At 40.7% G+C, this 20,450-nt stretch overlaps 1 protein-coding gene across 2 annotated transcripts in view; it reads left to right on the forward strand.

Moving 5' to 3' along the window:
• The window catches only part of CNKSR3 (CNKSR family member 3), a gene marked incomplete at its 3' end in the record, with an annotated part of 61,947 nt that overhangs the window by 40,207 nt on the left and 1,290 nt on the right, over window positions 1-20,450 (forward strand). The window contains exons 3-12 of one of the 2 annotated variants that reach the window (XM_081997782.1): window positions 2,281-2,483; window positions 3,860-3,947; window positions 6,836-6,877; window positions 8,759-8,878; window positions 10,650-10,709; window positions 13,462-13,530; window positions 14,299-14,445; window positions 16,206-16,330; window positions 18,777-18,985; window positions 19,456-19,557. In XM_081997782.1, coding sequence (XP_081853908.1) covers window positions 2,281-2,483; window positions 3,860-3,947; window positions 6,836-6,877; window positions 8,759-8,878; window positions 10,650-10,709; window positions 13,462-13,530; window positions 14,299-14,445; window positions 16,206-16,330; window positions 18,777-18,985; window positions 19,456-19,557 — 1,165 coding nt within the window. The remainder of the gene's footprint in view (window positions 1-2,280; window positions 2,484-3,859; window positions 3,948-6,835; window positions 6,878-8,758; window positions 8,879-10,649; window positions 10,710-13,461; window positions 13,531-14,298; window positions 14,446-16,205; window positions 16,331-18,776; window positions 18,986-19,455; window positions 19,558-20,450) is intronic. The other variant, XM_081997783.1, reaches the window with a different exon arrangement.

Here is a 20,450-nt window from a genome sequence, read left to right on the forward strand (position 1 = left end):
CCCAGCACCTACTGTGGGAGGACATGGTCAGCAGGATTATGGAGCTGGGCTGCTCATGGTGGGAGGATAAGACATTTTGGGCAGAAGTTGAAATGAGACATTTGGGCTTGGTTTAAGGAAACACTTTCTCACCCTGAGGACGGTCAGGCGTTGGATTTAGTTGGCCAGAAAGGTTGTACAGTCTCTGTCTGTGAAGGTTTTCAAGACTAGACTGGATAAAGCCCTGAAAAAGCTGGTCTGAGCTCATAGCTGAGGCTGCTGTGAACAGGAGGTTGGACTGAGACCTCCTTGAGCTCCCCTCCAGCCCAGGTGATGATGTGATCCTGAGTGGAGGTGTTGGGAGCCCCTGGAAACTTGGAATTGTAATGGAATTAAGATTTGCTTTAGTTGCTTTAGGTTTTTTAATGGGGAAAAGAGAAGGAAGAGGCAGTATAGCTGACTAAACTATGGAACCTCGTGGTTGGTAGCAAGAATCTGCAGCATCAACAGAATAGAGAAAGGCAGGGGTTTTTCTTTCCTGTATTTTTGGGTAGGGGTTTTAATTTTTTTTTTTTTTTTTTTTTTAAAGAAAAAGTAGGAAATTTCACTCTAAAACAGCTAAGCATTCCTCAGGTCTTAACATTCAGAAGATGCCCACAGAGGTTTTGCAAGGTGGGATAACTCAAAAGTAAAGGTACTCAGCAATGCATTGGTACATAACACACATTTGCACACTGACAGCAAAAAGAAGAAAATCTTGATTACAAAATTGAGTTGCCTTCAAAACAGATACAGCGTAGCATTTCTGACATGTTTGGAATAAGATGATCAATGTGTTGCTTAACAATTGAGTTTTAGTTTCAGGAAGTATAGTTTGGTTGTATTTGAATTTTTAAAGTTGAAGTTACAGGCAGGACTTACAGATTCTCTAGGTTTCAAAAATTTTTATGAAGATGCTGTTGAATGAAAAACACAACACCTAAGAATGGTTTTAATTGCTATGTATAGTGTTAATGCAGTCCTTAAACTTGCAAAGAATTGCACTGCTGTAATCAAGGCATACAATTACTGAAAATTTGTGATGCAAATACTTATTCTAGCTTTTGACTGAAATTACATTTGCTTCCTGAAGATGTTTTTATCTCTTGCCAGGTGAAATTTATCTCTAGTTGTGAATGAAATCTTATTTCACTGTTTATGTACCACAGTACAGAAAACATTTTTAGAAAAAACAGCATTTTTTTTCCTTAACAAAAAAACCAACACAATCTTGTTACTCCAACTGCATTTTAAAGGTAAATGACATCCAATAGAACATTGGGACTTCATGCTGACTGAAAAGTGTCCTCAAATCTCATTAATGTCTGTAAAATTGGGGGGGTTGGCACCCACAAAAGTATTCTTTAGTGGCTGTAGCATAGAATAAATTTTAGAAAAAGTGATTTAAGGTCTAGGATTTGTCAATATGGAGAAGACAATTGCAGTCTATAAAATCTTGCCTGTAATGGAGGTGAGTAGAGAATTGATTCTTCCGGTAGAAGAAGTAGGTGTACTAAATGAAGGTAGCATTAACACTGTGTCATCCCCTCTAACCCAGCCAAAGAACCCCAAAAAACTCTTGAAAGTACCATGTGCTGGAGGAAATAGTTAATCTGTAGGATGTTTAGCAACAGGGTGCTAAAATTCACATGGATTCAAAATGGGAATTGAATTTCTGGAAGAAGTACTAACCAGCATTGCTTCCCGGGGCTGCTGAGCTGCAGATAGGTGGCTGCAGACAAGGGGACGTGTAGGGGTCAGGGTGGGTGCAGACAAGGGGACCTGTGGGGGTGTTGGTGCGTGCTTGCAATCTGTCCTGAGGAACAGCTGCTGCGTAGGCACCGGTACGGTATACTGGGCTGTATGGACCAGAGGCCAGCCATTCTTTTTACAGCTTTTGACTCTAAATCCATTTGCTATTTTTTAGCGGTACATGGAATATCACTAGGTTTGCACCATCAGACACTTAATTTTAGTAAGGCTGTATTTGTGGTGTAGGCATGATTTCCAATTTCTTCCTACTTCGGTACTTGCAACAGGGACCTCATGGTTTCCTGTCTCCTAGAAGCTAAAGCATTGGAAGGTAAGGACAACTTAAAGACTAAGGCCATACTAAGAACTAGATACTTCATTTTTGCCAAAAAACAGAAAAACTTGGGCAAATCCTCACACATTTCATCACAGATGAGTTTGTAACTTGTGGTATAATAAATAGGAGGACTTGATAGGGAGATTTATCAAACTTAATAATATTCTTTGCAGAACTATGGCCTTGAAACAGACAATATGAAGAACCTGGTTCTCAAGCTGCGAGCTTCATCCAACAATCTGCAAAATTACATCAGCAGCCGTAGGAAAAGTTCAAATTATGATGGGAGTACCTCTCGCAAGCCCCCCAATGAATTCCTTACTTCTGTAGTAGAGCTTATTGGTGCTGCTAAAGCCTTGCTTGCATGGTTGGACAGGTAAGCATAAAATCTTCATATTTTTAATTTACTGCTATAATGAGTTATTTCTCCATGTAGGGCATTTTCTAGATGCTTCGGTGTAAGGATCTTCTTGATCTCTCTCACCCCTGTTTTTTGTGTTGCCAGAAGTATTCTAGCAGACAGATTTAATCTAGGGTATTTACTCTTGTGCTTCCACTATTGATAAAACCAGTGAAACTGTTCACATTGCATCCAAACTGGTATTTCTAAAAGTAGGAGTCTTACTGTTCAGGGAGGATGACCAATTTTCAGGCCAGTTTCTCATGCGTCTTCTTCCTCTCCCCTTCCCACCTTCTAAATTCCCACTTGTCATTGGCAGGTCCCTTTCTAAAAGATTTCTTAATGTTTTGCTGAAATTGTGGCTTAGCTCCATGATGTGAAGACTGAGCAATGGCAGAGACACCCTCTGTGTGTGTGTGTTTGTTTATTTCCCAGCAAGAGCCGGAGTTGTTTTGTGACGGCTGCAGTGGAAGCAAACAGATAACAGAGCTGGTTGGGTGCTGGCTGGGATGCTGGTCAGGATAACAGATGAACGTAATCTCAAGCCCCTTGCCAGCTTTCCTGAGAAGGAAGGTTAGGAGGAGAGCTGCACAGGACTAGCAGCAAGGAGCGCTTTTATCCTTTAGTATCCCTGCCCTCCAGTGAGGAATTGATTCTGTGTCCAGGCAGTGACGTTAACAGCTTGTGCCTCTCTCACCTGGTTCTCTCCTCTCACCTTGTTGCTGGCAGCTTGCCCTAATTTTTTTCTGCAACTCACCATTAGCAAGATGACTGGTTTGTCCGTCCCAAAACCTACTGGGGTTAATTCTTAACCACCCATCTAGCTCTTTCAGCTGTCTGGAGGGTCTGTGGTGAGACTCTGTAGGCTGTAAAGCTGCCCTACCTATTAATGATCTTTCTCTAAGACTGAGCCTCACTGCACCTCTGTGTAAAATGTGAAAATCTGTTTTTTCTTCTAGAGACTTTTTTCCCCTCTCCCATCTGAGTTTAGTAATCAAAGACTTGGAAGGTAGAAATCTACTCTCTGACAAACCCAAGGGTGTGATTTTTACAACACAGTCAGTGTGATCTGACTTGATCATGCAGCTGAGAGAACTGTAGTTTGGAAAACTGAGAGTTTCTTCTGATTTTGCTTTCTGAACTTGCTTACCACAGGGTTAGACATTCAGTAATTTTGGTGCAATGACAGAGCAGGACTATGCAGTCAGGAATATTTATATGGTAAAACTGTATCTTCATGCTTGTGTGGATGTCAGTTACAGCTCTTGCTCTCACATGCTGTTCATTGCTTATAAGGTAGGACGGGAGAAGGCTGGTCCCTTTGATCTAAGGGGAATTTTCTCTTGTTGCAGGGCCCCATTTACAGGTATTGCTGACTTTTCATCAATGAAGAACAGAATCATTCAGCTCTGCTTGGATCTCACTACTACTGTTCAGAAGGTCAGCTGATTTCTTTTCCCCTTTGCTTTCCAGAAGGGAAGGAAGGGGGATGTTTGGGGAAGTAATGTGCTTGCTGTGTGCAGAGTGCTAATTGGAAGGCAGATCTGGAAATGAGAGCTTCAAGCTTTGAAGGTCCATCAAGGTCAGTTTCAGTTGTCGATTTATCTGAGGGTGTTTTATTGTTCACTTAATTTCTAATTTTGCTATTACTGGCTGCATCCTAAGTGACTGCACTTTAAAGGCTACTCAGGTTTTCTTGAGCTTTAATGGAAATTGGGTTAGTTTTTTAAATAGTTGGTTTGCATTTGAACATTTTTGAGTTCCAGACAACATGTTGAAAAGCATTTATCAGTGCTAACTCTAAACAAAAATGTGACTCTGGTTGTTATAACTATGCTTGCAGACTCCTTAAGTCTTATCCCATAGAAGGTTTTAGCTGTCAGATAAGAAATGCTGCATGCAATGGAAGGAACTGCCACCTTTATGATACAAATCCTGCTAACCAGGTTGCTTCTGCCCATAGTGTGAAACCACAGTGTTTTGTTTCAAAACTTTCCAATTATCAGCTGTGTGATGAACGCTCATATTGGTAGGAGCTAAAAGGACATGTAGCAACTGTGGCAGTCTTGGCAAATGATGTCATTTTGCTCTCTGAATAATACTGCCTGTCTTCAAAACTGTTCTGACAACGTGCTACTGCTTTGGTTGTCAAGCATTGTGTGCGTGCTTCGGCTCCTACCAAGCTTGCTCATAGCTGTTAGTCTGTGGCCACATGTTTGAACTCTGAAGGAACATGTCCTGTGACATGGGTGATTCTCTCTGTTTTGAGGGGGTGATGTCAAAGGACAGAAACATCCTGTGCGTTGTCAAGCTATGATGACACCCAATTATATCAGCTGGATTGTTGTCAAAGGATGGTGTCTGAATATTAGAAGTTCAAAAGTGCACAAGTTTTGGCTTGCTGCTGAATGCCCTTCTTGTTTGGGTGCTGTGTGTTCAATTGCAGAAAGTCAGTGATTTACAGCTACAGGTTTGCAGATTGTGAGGTAGAACAGTAAGCGTTTCTAGCAGCAGATGGTGTTCACCCAAGAGTGCTACAGGAACTGAGATATGAGATTGTTGAACTGTATTAATAAAACTACTAAAAATGGTGTTTAATCTGTCAGTTAAATCAGCCTTTGGTGGCAGGGGAATGGAAGTTGGCGTATACAACTCCAGCCTTTTAAAAAGCGCCAGAGTACTTCTCTGCCAATTTGATATGAGCTCTAATAAAGAATGGGAATGGTGTATATGAGAAAAATCATTAATGGGGGAAGAATTGACACTATTTTGTACTGGGGCACTGCAGATATATTACAATGATCTGAAGGAGTCCACTGACATGTGGGGGAGAGATGTAGTTGAAAAAAACTGTAGGTAAGTTTTTAGATGTGAGAAGCCTTTCTTATTAGGAAATAAGAGTGTAGGAATAAATGGTCAGTTCTCTTAGTGGAGAAGAAACTAGTGGGGCTCTTGTGCAACCTATGCTGCTCTGCATAATCATAAATGATGTGTAAAAATGGGTGAATAATAATGGAATAATGACCGGAATGCAGTAAGATTCCAGTTCACTTCAGTAATAGGTATATAGGTACAAGGAACAGAGTTTATTCCACTGTTTCTTCAAGTTTTGTGGCAAACTTTAAGGGTAAAATAATACTTAGTGTAAATAAAAATGAAGAGGACCAGAAGGACTTTGCAATACTGAGCAACTGGGATGCATGATGGTAGGTGACATTAACTTTTGATTTATGCAGATGTATTTAGCAGAGAAAAATGACGCTGATGCACAACGATGGAGTCTAAATTTGGCAGTAGTGTTCAGGAAAGGTCTTGAAGCTTTTGGTGACAGGCTGTAAAAAGTGTGACCTAAGTCTCTGGTCATCACAACAGTGAACAGGGTGTTAAAGAGTTGTTATGAAACATAAAAGAGAACATAGCCTAGTTATTTTATATATACCTGCTGTGTCCATATCTGGCGGACTACATGTTTTTTTGGACTTCTGTCTTGAAAAGCACAGAACAGAGGTAGGAAGGAGTAGAAGTGTTGAGGATGATCAGAAATATGGAACAGCTTCAATTCACTGCTCCTGGATGCATCTCTTGGGCATTGTGTGGTAGTTATCTGGGTTGAGATGCCAACGGCAAGTATCTTGGAATTTAAGCTTGCTTAAATGCTTGGAGTTTGGTGTTCTTTCTCCTTACAAATTTTGTAAATCTTGTTTCATTATTTACTTGATGGCTTAACTTTTTTAAATCTGAGAATCTAAACACATTCTCTAGTTCAGCAGTCCCTGCAGAAAACAATGACAACTTCTGTAGTCTATTACATGAACTTGTTTCAGTTCAAAGACTTTTGTACCTGGGCTGTGTAAATAATGCTTTGTGTGCAGTCCTCTGGCCCTCAGGAGCGTCATCAATGGCATATTTTTAAAAATCACTTCTTGTGCTATTTTTAACAATATGTTTTAGATCCATTTTGATGCCTGGGACAGAGGAGTGCCTCAGTCAGGATTTATCGGTGTAAGGCAAGCTTGTGTGCCCGGCCTTCTGAGAGTCTAGTTTCATTCTGCAGGCTTCTGCTTTTCTGGAAGAGTCTGCTGCTGTAATTGAATACGATGTTCTCAAGGTTTTCAAGGTTTATTATTGCTTTATACCAGGGCCAGAAAATAGTTGTTTAACAGTACATTTGAGCCCTTCTGGATGAAACTAATCTGATTAATCCCTGCAGCATGATTAACTCTATTTCAGTTTGAAGTTATAGTGACAGTTTTGCAGACTTTTCAGAGATGATATGTTTACGTGTTTATTGGTTAACGTAGGTCTTTTTGTTCTTGTTTTGTTTTTAGGACTGCACTGTGGCTGAAATGGAAGATAAAGTTCAGACTGTAGTAAGTACATGTTTCTGCTGAAACTCAGCTGCTTGCATTCACATTTATTTCAATAGCTTCAACACTGACTACTGACAACAGCTTTCCAATCCCACATGTACAAGTGCATCCTACAAGTAAACAATGTTATGGGCCATTTTGTGAATACTCCTTACTGTAGAGGAAATCAGTGAAATTTGTGAACAGAGGGGCAGTGTGTGTAATAGCACAGAGTCAAGTATTCCTTAAAGTGTCATTGTACAGCTATTTTTAAAGGGAATTTAGACTTCAGATTTTCAAGGGAGGGATGGTGCTATAGAATGATCATGGGCGAAGTCAGTCGTTTATGCCTGTTATATATGTCATGAGACATTTAGTGCCTTTTTAAGCAGACACTATGCCTTACTAAGTTTCTTCATGTAGAAGAACTACCCTGCCACAGAACTGAAGTGTTGTCTCTGTACTTGAGCTTGAAAGATCTGAGTTTTCAGGGTTGTTTGAAGCAGCCTTGTGACCAAATGAGGAGCGTAATGGAATGCTTTTTATATTTTGTAACAGTTAATCATCGCTTCCTGCTTTTGACATGAACCAGGCTGTGCTCTTTGATAAGGCCTTCCGCTAGCTCATAGATGCTTAGGAATTTAGTAGCACAATAACTAAAAATAATTTTGTCCGTAAATAATGAGACCACGTAAAAGGGAGTTTTTTGCCTCTTGCTTTTCCATTTGTGCACACCCACTCTGGAAGTAGGTATTGTTGTTTGGTGTTCTCTTGTTTGAGCAGTTCCTCGTATTCACACTTAAGCATTGTTCTGATTTATTTTATTGCTGCTCTGTAAATCTGATGTAAAACAAAACAAAAGACATTGGAACTATTGTTTCCAGGGACCATTGTAATCCAAACCAATGTCTTCCTACAAGACAGTTCTCCGCCCCGTAATTACATATGTCTGCTTTGACTGAAGGATTCAAACCCATTGTGAAAGGTGGCTTACCTTGCTGGTTCTCAAATTATGCATAACTAACTACTGTACTGTGTACTAATCCTCCCTCTCTTCTTCTTGAACCTTTTGTAACCTACTTGTACTGAAGCAATGCTGAAATTCAATGTCAAGACCTAGAACACACTGTGGGGCATTAGTAAAATTTATGATGGCACAGATTTTTTGACTATGATTTTTTTTTTTTTTTCTGATTACTTAGCCATTCTGCTAGTTAAAAGTTAGACAAGACAAAGCCGTTCTGCCTCTGACTTTACTGACACACACACACAAGGTCAGAATTTGCCTTTAGTTATAATGTTGGCTTAGGTTCAGTTATGTTTTGGTCAAAAGGAAATATGAACCTCGCCTGCGTAAGCATTCCAGAAGAGGTCAGCTCAGAGGCACAGTGGAGAGAAGTAATGCTGAAACGCTTAAGTGCTAGATGTCCTACCTTATACTGTAAAGCTTTGTGCCAGCACCTCACTTTTTGTGACACGTGGTCAATCTCATTCTCATAGCAAAAATAAAGAACAATACGAAAAACTATCTATTGTTCCCACAAGGAATTATCAATATGTTTCAGTATTTTAATGGGTTGTATTTTGGTTAAAGCAAACAAACTCCAAAACTGATTTCTTTTTGCTGTGTTCTGTGTTTTTTTTTTTTTTTTTTAACAGAGGATGTATTGGCATCAATTAGCAATGATGAGGTGGTGCTAATGGAAACAGATTGTTTGTACTAGGTTATAGTAAGAAGATAAATATGTTGCAGAATAGATCTGTATAAACGTATCTTCTATTTTGGTGATTCTTAACTGTGCTTTATTAGTGGATCAAGTTTTAGAACTAATTTCTAAAACTGAAAGAGGAAGAAGCCAGGAGAGAAATTTTGTAACTGTTTTTCATATGTTCTCATTGTAGGCCAAGACTTTAAATGGCATTTGCGACAAAGCCATTCGATCAACTACAGATCCATTGATGAGCCAGTGTGCGTGTCTGGAGGAGGTTCATTTAACCAACATTAAACCTGGGGAAGGCCTGGTAAGAACCGACTCTGCAGTGTCCTGATGTCCCCAGTGTTTAATAGGTAGTCTTGTGAGCCACTGGTCTGTGTATCTGTAGAAAGATATTTCAAAACCGTTAATATTCTATGGGGAACAGAAAGAGGAGTGGGAGGAACTCTGAAGGTTAGTTGTCAGGTGGTGTGCTGGAGTGGCTGCTAGAGATGGGAATGCATATTAATAGGTTTGATCCCAAATATAATTTTTGATGGTGAAGTGTTAGAGATTTGTGTCTTAACCAGGCTATTGGGGTATTTGCAGGTGTTTGTGAAATCAGATGCTTTATTTTTACAGGTTACCTTAATCAGCTGTGTTTTGTGTGTGATGAGAAATTGTGTTTATGTTTCTGAGATGATGAGAAATGGTGTTTATGTTTCTGAAAGACACATTTTTATATGTGTTTATAGTGAGATTGTGAAGAATATGAGGATTTTTGAGGTTTGTTGTTATCAGGAATATGAGATTCTTTCAAATGTTCCTTGGTTGTATAATAATAATGAATCTAGTTATTTCAGTGGATGCTGCTTAGCTGGGTGCTGGTTATGAGAAACATTTTGAAATCTTGGTGGATTTTCTTGCTGGGGACAGACATGTTAGAATGAGTTGGAGGGAATTTAAATTCTTAAGTGCATTTGTATTCTCCCCTTGGCTCTAAAGGCAGACAAGATGAACACTTTTAGAGGAATCTTTACAGTCTTACTGTGCCTTTACTGAGGCCTCTGGATTTGACTGAATCAGTTATGCATGCATTCTTGAAATGATGGGGACATCTTTGTTAACGCACAAGCTACAATGAAGCAGAGTCACCCTAGCTTGGACTAAGTCAGAAATGAGGAGGTAGGTGCATACAATTGGATATCAACTAGTAAACAGGGAAGGGAATTGGCTGGAGAGGGAGAGGCAAAAAAATTTTGTATTTTTCCTTGTACTTCCAAGCAAGTGTGATAACTTCAGGCAGATAAGCTGCCTTACGGCTCCTGAATAACATGCAGTTCTCTACAGCTCAGTGTGAGTGCTTCTAACAACAGGTGTAGGTAGGAAAAGTAGAGATGTATTTGTTCATAAATGATGAAACCAATGTACTGGTCACTTCTTGTGGGGAAACCTATGCAATTATTAGTTAATAGCCTGTTGGTGATTTTTAATTTGGTGTTCATATACTCAACACCCACTTCATCTGTGTTTGTACTTGTATTTGCACTCAGCATTGACATTATACAGCCACAAATACTTAGTTTTGCCAGAGCTTTTATTGCTTGCGTCAACACTGTAGTTACAAGGCAATCTGTATATTGACTTGCCGAGAGAAATCGTAAAAGAACACGTAGGCGATATTTGTAGCCCGCCTCTCTAAGTGTGCTTTGTATGGAGAGAGCTGGTGGCCATCTAGTAAAACCTGTAATTCCCTGTGCAGACAGGGCAGTAAGGAAACAAAGTTTTGTTCAAGGCCAAAGAGCAAGAAGGCAGCAAAACCAGCAGTGTTTGGTATTACCAACCAATGTTTCTAAATTGCATTCCATGTATTAGTTCTTTTAATGTCATTATAAATATTATAATTAATTACAGTAAAAGGGTCCTGTGAAGAGGTTTAGAATGTTGTAATACTAGACCACGCGCTTTTCTAGTGAAAATGTGTGAATTGTTAAGTGTTTTTAATAATGTTTTGAGTCTGTTGCCAACAGTTGTTTAATCAGATAAGTTACGTGGTTTTTTGTCTTTAAACTTGTTTTTAATTTTCTGTTTATGTTTAGGGAATGTACATCAAATCAACTTATGATGGATTACATGTAATTACTGGAACTACAGAAAATGTAAGTGAAGTAAATGTAGATTAACCTAGGCTATCTGACAGTAGCTTTGACTGAGTTTGACTTTTTTACTACTTTTTCCTGTTTTACATATGACTTTCATGATATTACTGCTTTAAATGTTGTGTGATGCGTCATTTGTTTATCCACAATTTGTAAATATTTTGTGTCTGCATGTTTCACTGTTAGTCTAATTAAACCAGTTTCTGCAAGTGCATGAGTTAGTTCAAATGCTTGGCATTAAAATAATTGCTTTAATAAGTTACTGTATCTGCTGTTCAGAGTGCTTATGGTATCTTGCTTAACAAAGTCTTGAACATACTTGCTTTCCGCTGGCAAAGGCAATCTCCCCTAATGGGAACATTTAGGTGGCAGTGTGCTAAATTCAGTAATGAGTAATGAAATCAATGAGCTGTCCAGTGACAAAATTACCTTGCACAGTAAAAAAAAAGGCGAAAAAGTAAGACTTTAAGAGTGGTCTGCTGGAAGAAAATGGTTGGGATGACAGGCAACTGTGTTTTTTTGTTGCAGGTGGTTTCTTGTTTTATTCTTACACTCAGAGTTCTCTGTAGCTGAGACTTTAATAAAGGCTTCTGGGCAGTTACTGCAGTGGACCTCTGGCCAGTAGCTGATGCTGTGTTGTTAGACATGCTGCTCTACAGTAGTGGCTGAAAGAAAAAGTGGAAGAACTTGCTCTTGCAGCAATGCCTTTTTGCTTGTGTTTTTGTGAATAGGGAAGAACCAGTGGTTCTAGTTGTACCCCTGCCTAGTCCAGGGGCCAGGGAGGAGTGGGTGGAAATCTGTGCTTGCAGATGAGAGCAAAAACTGAAAGGTTTTATAGCTTTTATGCTATTGCCGTGGCATAACTCTGTATAGTGTCTGAAACATAGACCAAGGCCGCTTTGTCAGCAATTTCAATATCCGATAAATGTGCAAGAATGTAACATTGACTGCCGCCAAGCTCCCTGTGCATCTAGATCTCACTTTGGAGGCCAGGAGTGGGGCTGTATTGCTTCTATAGCTTTAAGTGTTGACCTAAACTTCTACTTTTTTATGAACACTGGTTCTTCCTTTGGGGAAGCCCTTTCCTTTGGACCAGCAAAGCTTGAGAAGTGATGGAGAGCTGCAAACAACTGATCTTTTTGATGGCATGGGATCAGGCTGGGTCTTAGCTCAATTTTCTTGCTAGGTTTGGAATGGTATTTTAGTAGCTATCCCCAGAAGCTGGTGTGTTGGAATGCAGTGGAATTGCACCCCAAAATTAAGTACTGTACATTGGAAGGACAGGGGAAGTCCGTGCATTTGATACCAGTCAGCCAAGAGGATTCCTGAATTGTGCCATCCTACTCTTAACATCCTGCATCACGATGGCCTAGATCTAAACTTTGCTCTTTTCTCTGTTCTCACAATGCGATTGCAGTGTCTGCTGTGCTAGCTGGCACTTGTTGTAGGAGTCCTCTGTGCAAAGGTCCCCTACCCTCCTCCAGACAGGCTGTTGATCGCTTAAAGGACACTTTGAAATGAGCTTTGTTTTTCACAAACTTGACTTTGTTCCACATTTTTTCATGATCTTGGTTGACTCATATATACGCAGCCTTCCAGGGAGGCATTTCCTCTCAGAGGAAGCGAGAAGACAATGAAGAAATTGGGTTACTCATGATAGCTGGAGCCTTCCACAAATTCCCTCATGTTGTCTTCCCATGTTGCACTGTTTGTACCTACAGTTCCTTCTAATAAAGAGGCTACTTGGGTTCTGAAGGTGTGATGATGAGGAGAAGGGAGTCCTTAATCCAAGTGCTTAATTCTGGAGTCACTAGGAAGAGCTGGCCTGCTGCCAGGTTGTTACTCATAGGGTGGGGGGGATTGAGGGGAGAAGTTGTCCCGTGACCAGGGTGCAGTATGCCAAGGTAGTATGCCTGTGCGCTTTGGGTGTTGTCAAGGCTGGTCAGAGTTGGTGTATTATAGCAGCGAGACTGTTTTCAATAACTGCAGTGATACTGGTGCATGCCACCAGCTGGAGATAAACCTAAATAAATATTGACACATTTAGCTGTTCCTTGCTAGTGGTTCCCCAGAGCTTGGTTTTTGTTCTAGGAAAATTGTATTTTAAGGTGTATTATTATTAGACAGGTATTTGAAAAATACCTGTCTATGCACACTTGATATGTGCAAACATATATTTTGTCTGTTGACCTTCATGATGCAGGCAGGTAATTGCACATTAAAGTTGGTAGCTCATTTACATTAGGAAAGAAAAAGGGAAAGCGAAGTGGATTTATTTTGTGGGTTGGAGGGTTTTTGGTCCTTTGTTCTGTACATTCAAAATCTTAGTGTATTTTTTTAAAATCAGTATACACTTAAAAGCTAAGTTTAAGATAGTTGCTGTGTTAGGACAGAAGTCTTTTCTTCAGTCCCTCCCCACTGTTGTCTGAAACTACAGTGCAAACTAGAAGCAAAAGGACAGTGGAGACTGTCCCATGACTTAAGTACAATTCAGTCTGTGACAGATGTGGGCTATGCCGCCTTCTTTTCCCTCTAGTTCCCACCTTGTTTAAAAAAAAAAAAAAAAAAAAGATAAGCTGAATTTGTTTGCAGTTCTCAAATCATCAGCAGATGTAATGTGTGATCTAGCTCTGTGAAAATTTTCAGCAATGCTCTTCATTATAGATAACAACCTTTGACTTTGCTTGGTGGGGGTTGTTATGGAGTGAAGAAAACCTGCTGAAGCACATGCCTCTTGTTTCTCTCTTTTTAGTCCCCTGCTGATCGATCACAGAAGATTCATGCTGGTGATGAAGTGATCCAGGTTAATCGGCAAACTGTGGTTAGTAACAGCCTTACCAATCTTCCCTTAGGCTTGCTCTGCAAAGCTTGCTCCCCACAGGTTTTGAATGGATGGGGTCAGGAGACAGATCTGGTGTTTTCCTGTTGAAATCTTTGAGGCATTTTAACATTTTGCTTTCAAGACAAATTTTATCTGGACTTAAAATGAATTCTTTGCAATATTTTGGTGAAGTAAATATGCAATATTTTGTGTTTAAACACTGAATGCATCATATTTTAATATTTCATGTTGTATTTAAGGCCTGATTTAAAATGCATTGTTACAATCTACTGGAATGCAGATAAATACAGCTTTAAAAAAATCCCAAGTATTTGTCAAATCATTTGCGTCTGGAAACTTAGAGAAAAAGATTACATATTTTTTTCTTAGCACAGGTAAGTAATGCCTTTCAATGTAAGAAAGAAACATGACGGATGTAGTTCACTGTGAATCCCGATGTTACTCAATTTGAGCACATCCATGAATCTTTCTAGGACTGGAGCTGAGGTATAAAGAATATTGCGTGGTATCTCAGTGATTAATTTACAGCTTAAGTAGAGATCTTTCTTTGAAACAAAACAAAGAGGGTCCTTCCAAAAAAGGAGTTTTCCAATTCTTTTTCTTCATTCTGGCTTTTTTGGATCTCTTTTCTCTCTTTAGGTTAATGTTAAAACAGACAGTTTGACTTGTGGGATCTAGCTTTTTTCTTGTTTGTTTGCTTTCAGAGAAAAGCAATACTAAATAAAAGATGTCTTTGTTTTCTTCCAGGTTGGATGGCAACTAAAAAATCTGGTGGCAAAGCTGCGAGAGAATCCTGCTGGAGTTAGGTTGCTCCTTAAGAAACGTCCTACTGGCTCTTTCCATTTCACTCCTGCTCCGCTAAAGAACCTGCGCTGGAAACCACCCTTGGTGCAGGTAAGAGGCTGCTGGCCCAACTGTAATGTTGGGATGGGAATGCCTTCATTGCATCTTGAAAAAGGAGAAATACCCGAAATGCTCCCAGATGCTCATGTTTACAGGTCAAGGAAGGTTAGGTGAAATGGCTGTCCTCCTCTGGTTTCTAGATAAATGGGAAAATGTTCTTGGTTGTGTTGTTTTGTTTTTAAACCCAGATAGTGCCCTCTTGATAGACAAAGGGACTAGGTGTATTGAGCATTTTAATCAGTCAGCATGCCATTGGGAGAACTTATCTGAGGCAAAACTGCTGAAACAGCTGATAAGTATGGAATTCATCATGGAGCAATAAATACTTCCTCTATTTAGCAGAGTAATATGTTTTTACTGAAATAACTTAGATTATTCCATATATTTGTTGTCTTTTTAGTCTGGTAAAGGGTGAGAAAGAGTGTTTTTCAAAAAGGTATTTAAACTACTTGTTTAAATAAGATTTGGTTGCTGGACAATTCACAGATTGGGTAATAAGCAGACAGAGAAAGTGAAGTTAATAACTTAAATAACCATGATGAGGAATGACATGTTGTATTAGGAAGCTTAGAGCTTAATGCTTACAGGAGGAAGTAACCTAATTGAATCTAAACTGATTACCTGAAATTAAGAAAACCAGGAAGAGTTCCCATTCCTATGCCTGTTCTGATACAAGTCTCCCTACAGCTATGACGATAACGTATCAGCCTGTGAAATGCCAGTGGCTATTGCAATCTCAAGGCAGGCAGATTTCTCTTAAACTGGGAGGAGGATGCATGCTTGATTCCTTTCTCTTCTTTCCTTTCACCAATGCCTGTGTTTTGTTTTCGTGGCATCATGCCTTCCACTTAATCAGAGACAAAAAAAACGCTACCCTGTGGGTTTTCCAGGGTTACCCAAAGCAAGGGCTGTGTTACCGGTGTGAAGAGCTGAGATGGGCTGGGATATAGGCTGTGCTAAGCAGCGTTTCCTTGGGGGAATGGGTGATTGGAGAAGTCTGGCTGACCGTTCTGGGCCCAAACGTGCTGGCTGGTAAAAGGCAGATGCTTGTGCAGGGTTGCCATCAACTGAGTGGCCAGAGGGAAAGCCTGGGCAGGCCCTTGACAAAAAGGGGAGAGTGCAGTGACAAAGGTGAAAGGGTCCTTCAAGCTTTTGCTGTCCTAGAGGCAGTCAGGAGCCTGTCAAGGTGCTGGGGACATGGAAGTGAGCCACAAAGAACAAAATAGCAGACTTGCTCAGATGAGCAATACCAAACGTATTTTTCCTTTGCTTCCTTTATCCCGGTTATATCGCTTGGTGCAGTTTGTGGTGAACTTTACCATATTCCTGCCCATGCCTGTGCCCCAGGCATTGGACTGCACAGGCTAAGGGTACCGCGAGCTGGCTTTGTAAGTGTTGCAGATCACACCTGTATTTAACAAATTGCATTCTTTTAATGGATCTAAGAGTAGAAGAAGGGGTTTTGTCTCTGTTGCTTTTTTGTCTATGGAATTTGCAGGAAAAAATAGAACTGGAAAGAGCAAAATATTCTTGAGCAATATATTACCTGTGATAGGATTTCTGTAGGAGGGACTGCAAGGCTAGCCAAAACTGGGTATGGAGGAAAGTGCAAACACAAACAGTTTTTTAGCATGTTTGTTAAACATAGAAATAGTTCATTTGGGGATGAAATGGTACTATTAATGATTGAATTATCTTTTTGTGAATGATAAATCAGTGCTCAGATGTTTGATAGCTGTTTAACATTTCAGACCAGTCCTCCGCCAACTTCAACCCAGTCTCCAGAAAGCACCATGGATACCTCACTGAAAAAAGAGAAGCCAGCCATTTTGGATCTGTACATACCACCTCCACCAGCTGTTCCGTATTCTCCTCGGTATGCAAATAAATGTGCACTACTGAACAGAAAACTCCTTTATTACATTTGTTTCTGAGCTGGCTTGCTGTTAGATCTCTGCAAATTAACTTGAGGAAATTGCAGATCTCACAGACTTTCTTCGAGTTGCTTAAATGCATAGGATTGCTTAAGCTTATGCTTAAATGCATGAACTACCAGGTTCGTCATAGATTATTATTAGACTATTGTGTGTCACATAGGTCAGAGTTGTTCCCAAAACATGAACGGATGTCATCCCTGGTTTTGTTGTGGAGTTATGTTTTGGATTTTGTTTAAATCTGATGGCACATAGTAAGAAGTAATTTTTGTTTGTAACTTTTTACACTTTTTTAAGTAAGTTAAGTAACTGCTGTGGGAGTTAGGACAGAAAAGAAATTGTTTTAAGTTGTTAAACTCGCAAGTTGTTTAAAACAGGAATGTTCCCACTGAAGGGAAGGGAGAGTCAATTCATTCAACTCTTCCCCCCCCCCCCGCAGTGTAAGCTATAAAAATACAGACCTGTGTACACACAAGAGGTGGGAGAGGGGGGAGTATGGTGTGGCTAGCTCTTGTTTGTTCTCAAGTCCATGTTGACTCATGCCAGAACCCTGCCAGCTGACCTGGGAAGATGATGGACAAAAGGGTTTTCGGTCAGGGCATGCTTCCTCGCCTGTCCTGACACTTTAGGTTACAGGTTAATAGCCCAGCATAGAAACTCTGACCTTTTGCTGCAGGACTCGCATGGGAGGAGAGCTTGTCTCCTGCCATGTAAGGCCTGATACAGAGACAGAGGTTGTATTACTGCAGTCTTCAGGGCAGTACTGGTGCGGGGGGAGAGTTTTTCTCCAAGGTAGGGTGTCTCAACTGAAGTTGGATCCACCTTGACCTGCTGTCTCCCTGGTTTTTATATTTATGCATGCTCAGTTCTTAACAAAAAAAGGTAAAAAGAATCAAATTTCTTTGGCCTAAAAACAAGTATGTAGATTTAACAGCTGTGTTTAGAATGCCTTGGTCTTTTCTTTATGTTGTCAAATTTCAAGCACATTGATGAATTCTGGGCATGTACTCAGTTTGTTTATCTCTTCCCTGAAGAGTCACAAAACCATACCTAGCTTCAGATGCCTTTAGACCTGAATGCCTGTTGACAAGGAAGGAAGTAGCAATGTGAGCTCTAACACTTGTCCTGGATGATGTGTGGAAAGGGAAAAGTTTCTTGGCTTTGACTTTTAAAGAAACTAAATGTGGAAACCTGTGGCAGCCAGGAAGAGGAGAAAGGGCAGTTCTCTCACTTTCTGTTTGCCTGTTTAATTTCACCTCTGCATGTTTTGGTTTTCTCTTGAAACTGTGATGCATTTGTGTGGTCGTTTCTCTTCCTGCCCCGCCATCATCCTGCTCACTTCCCTTCCTGGCACGGACCTTCTCTGCTCCACGCTGGGGAGGCAGAGAGCAGTGGCTGGTTTCCCTCCCCATGGCACAGTCTCCACATGGTGGTGTTGTAGGAGAGCTCCCCACATACATACAGGTGTGGTGTAACACTTCTGTGCAATTTTTGGTCCCCGAATCTCCATAAATAGCTCCCTCCCATTCACTGAGCTCTAGCATTCTTCTTGATGGAGAGCTAGAAAAAGCTGTATGTGCTGGCCAGGGGGCTGTTGTGAATACCGGGGTATGTATATGCTTAGACAGTCACCTGTGTATTTTTATCCTTGACTTGGATGATAGTTGCTTCAAACAATAAGACTGTAGCATGTACAGGGAAGGGGGGAAGAAAAAACCCAGAAAAATCTTAACTTGGAGGGTAGCTTTTCTTCCAAAAATACTCACAAGGGCTGGTTCTAAAAATGGCTATTCCTGGCTGTTGGAATGAAGGATTGCTCTGGGAAGGAAGTTCCTGCAGAAATTGCTCAGTCATATGTATATACACTATGAATTTATTACTGAAACTCTCAAGTGGGTCTCACTTTTGGATGGAGAGAGAAGGTGATGAATATCCAGTGGCAGATATTGGGCTCTTAGAATGACTGGAAAGCGTGGTCCCTCAGATGGAGGCAATAGGTCTTGCCATTACAGAGATGGATAAACATATGCATGTACTCTTCTGTCACAGCTGTGTACTGAACAGGCAGTGATCGGGAGCTTTGATACCCTCAGAGCAGAAAGGTCTTATTTCTCAAAAGCTTTTTCAGGGGTGGTACCTCTAAACTCCTCTGTGTGTTAAATTACTGGCTCATTAAAAGTGAATTAACATGTGGGGATAGCTTTCTTTTTTCCTTCGTAAATATACTTATAATGAAGTCTTCCATCACCTGACTTTTTTCCAGCTTGTTTTGCAGCACAATGCCAGTTGTCAGGAGCATGACTAGGGCTAGAAGTATCTTTCAAACCCATTCAAGTCTGTAGCGTGAAACTCTTTTAAGCTACTAACTGAAGTGAAATGTTCTTTCAGAGATGAAAAGGGGAGTTTTATATACGGAGGAGGCAACAAACCCAGTCAGCTGCTACCTGGGTACAAGGGTGCAGAGTCTCCCAATTCTTTTCTGGATCAGGAGAGTCGAAGGCGAAGGTTTACTATTGCTGATTCAGATCAGTTGCCTGGGTATCCCATGGAAGCAAATATTCTACCAGCCAAGATGAGGGAAAAAACACAGTCCTATGGTGAGTTCATTCCTCTTTCATTTTTGCTGCTATAATAAATGTTTTGGTCAGTTTGGAATAATTTGTTAGAAAAACTGCTTGTTAGACTTGGCTATTAAGGGCAGTCTGTACAAATTGTAACTGTGAATGAAATTCCACATCTGAAATAATTTCACTTAAATGCTGTTATTTCTTTAATGTCATTCAGCTGGGCTCTGCTGCCATGTTTGGCCAGTTCCATGTGTGTTTTGGTTATAACTTTTGGTCATTATGTCTGCTGCTGTAAACAAGCAAGAGTGTGGCTGTTCAATCTCAGCACATTGCTTTATTATATTTCACCAGTGGAAGTATCTTGAAATGCTTTTTTTTCCCTGCAACTTTAACTGTTTATTGCTGTATCTCTCCCTTTGCTTAATTGTGAAAAGTATCAAGTTAAAAATTGGTTTCCTAAGCTTAGTATAATTCCTCACAACCTTCTCTGTTGCCTCTAGGAAAACCTCGTCCTTTGTCAATGCCTGCAGATGGAAGTTGGATAGGAGCTGCAGAACCCTTCTCCAGGCCACGAGCACCAGGGAGAAAAGGCAAGGTTTTAGGTCTCATCCCCCTTTCCCCTTTCCCCTTTCCCCTTTCCCCTTTCCCCTTTCCCCTTTCCCCTTTCCCCTTTCCCCTTTCCCCTTTCCCCTTTCCCCTTTCCCCTTTCCCCTTTCCCCTTTCCCCTTTCCCCTTTCCCCTTTCCCCTTTCCCCTTTCCCCTTTCCCCTTTCCCCTTTCCCCTTTCCCCTTTCCCCTTTCCCCTTTCCCCTTTCCCCTTTCCCCTTTCCCCTTTCCCCTTTCCCCTTTCCCCTTTCCCCTTTCCCCTTTCCCCTTTCCCCTTTCCCCTTTCCCCTTTCCCCTTTCCCCTTTCCCCTTTCCCCTTTCCCCTTTCCCCTTTCCCCTTTCCCCTTTCCCCTTTCCCCTTTCCCCTTTCCCCTTTCCCCTTTCCCCTTTCCCCTTTCCCCTTTCCCCTTTCCCCTTTCCCCGGAATGAATTGGATGGAAGTGTCTAAACTAGGAATGGAGGATTAGTGTTTGCATAGTGCTGAACTGATCTGAGATGACAGTTGTTGGTTTTAGCAGGAATGCCAAATGGTAGCTGTGAAATTTGTGAGGCTATTCAGTGCTGGGGCTCAAACTTTTTTGTTGTGCCATCGTAGAATTCTTGTGAGCATTAAAAGTAGGCTAGAATGACTAGTGCAGATCTGTACTTGTCTCTTTATAGCATAGGTTTACCATTTTGCTCTTACACACACCCCTCTTCCTTTCTTCTGCATTTAATATTGATCATAAAACTGTTTTTTTAAGTCTTTCTGTTTGTTTAGCTTGCTGTGTGGGCTGTTGTAGAAACAAGCTTGTTCTCAAAAGTAAAATGTAGGGCCTTTTAGGAGTTGCTGTTTGCTGTGACTGCTGTTAGAAAACAACATTCTGTAGATGCCACAGAATGGGAGAGAG

Source organism: Phaethon aethereus (genome assembly GCF_964289735.1).
Source record: "Phaethon aethereus genome assembly, chromosome: 3".
NCBI lineage: Eukaryota > Metazoa > Chordata > Aves > Phaethontiformes > Phaethontidae > Phaethon > Phaethon aethereus.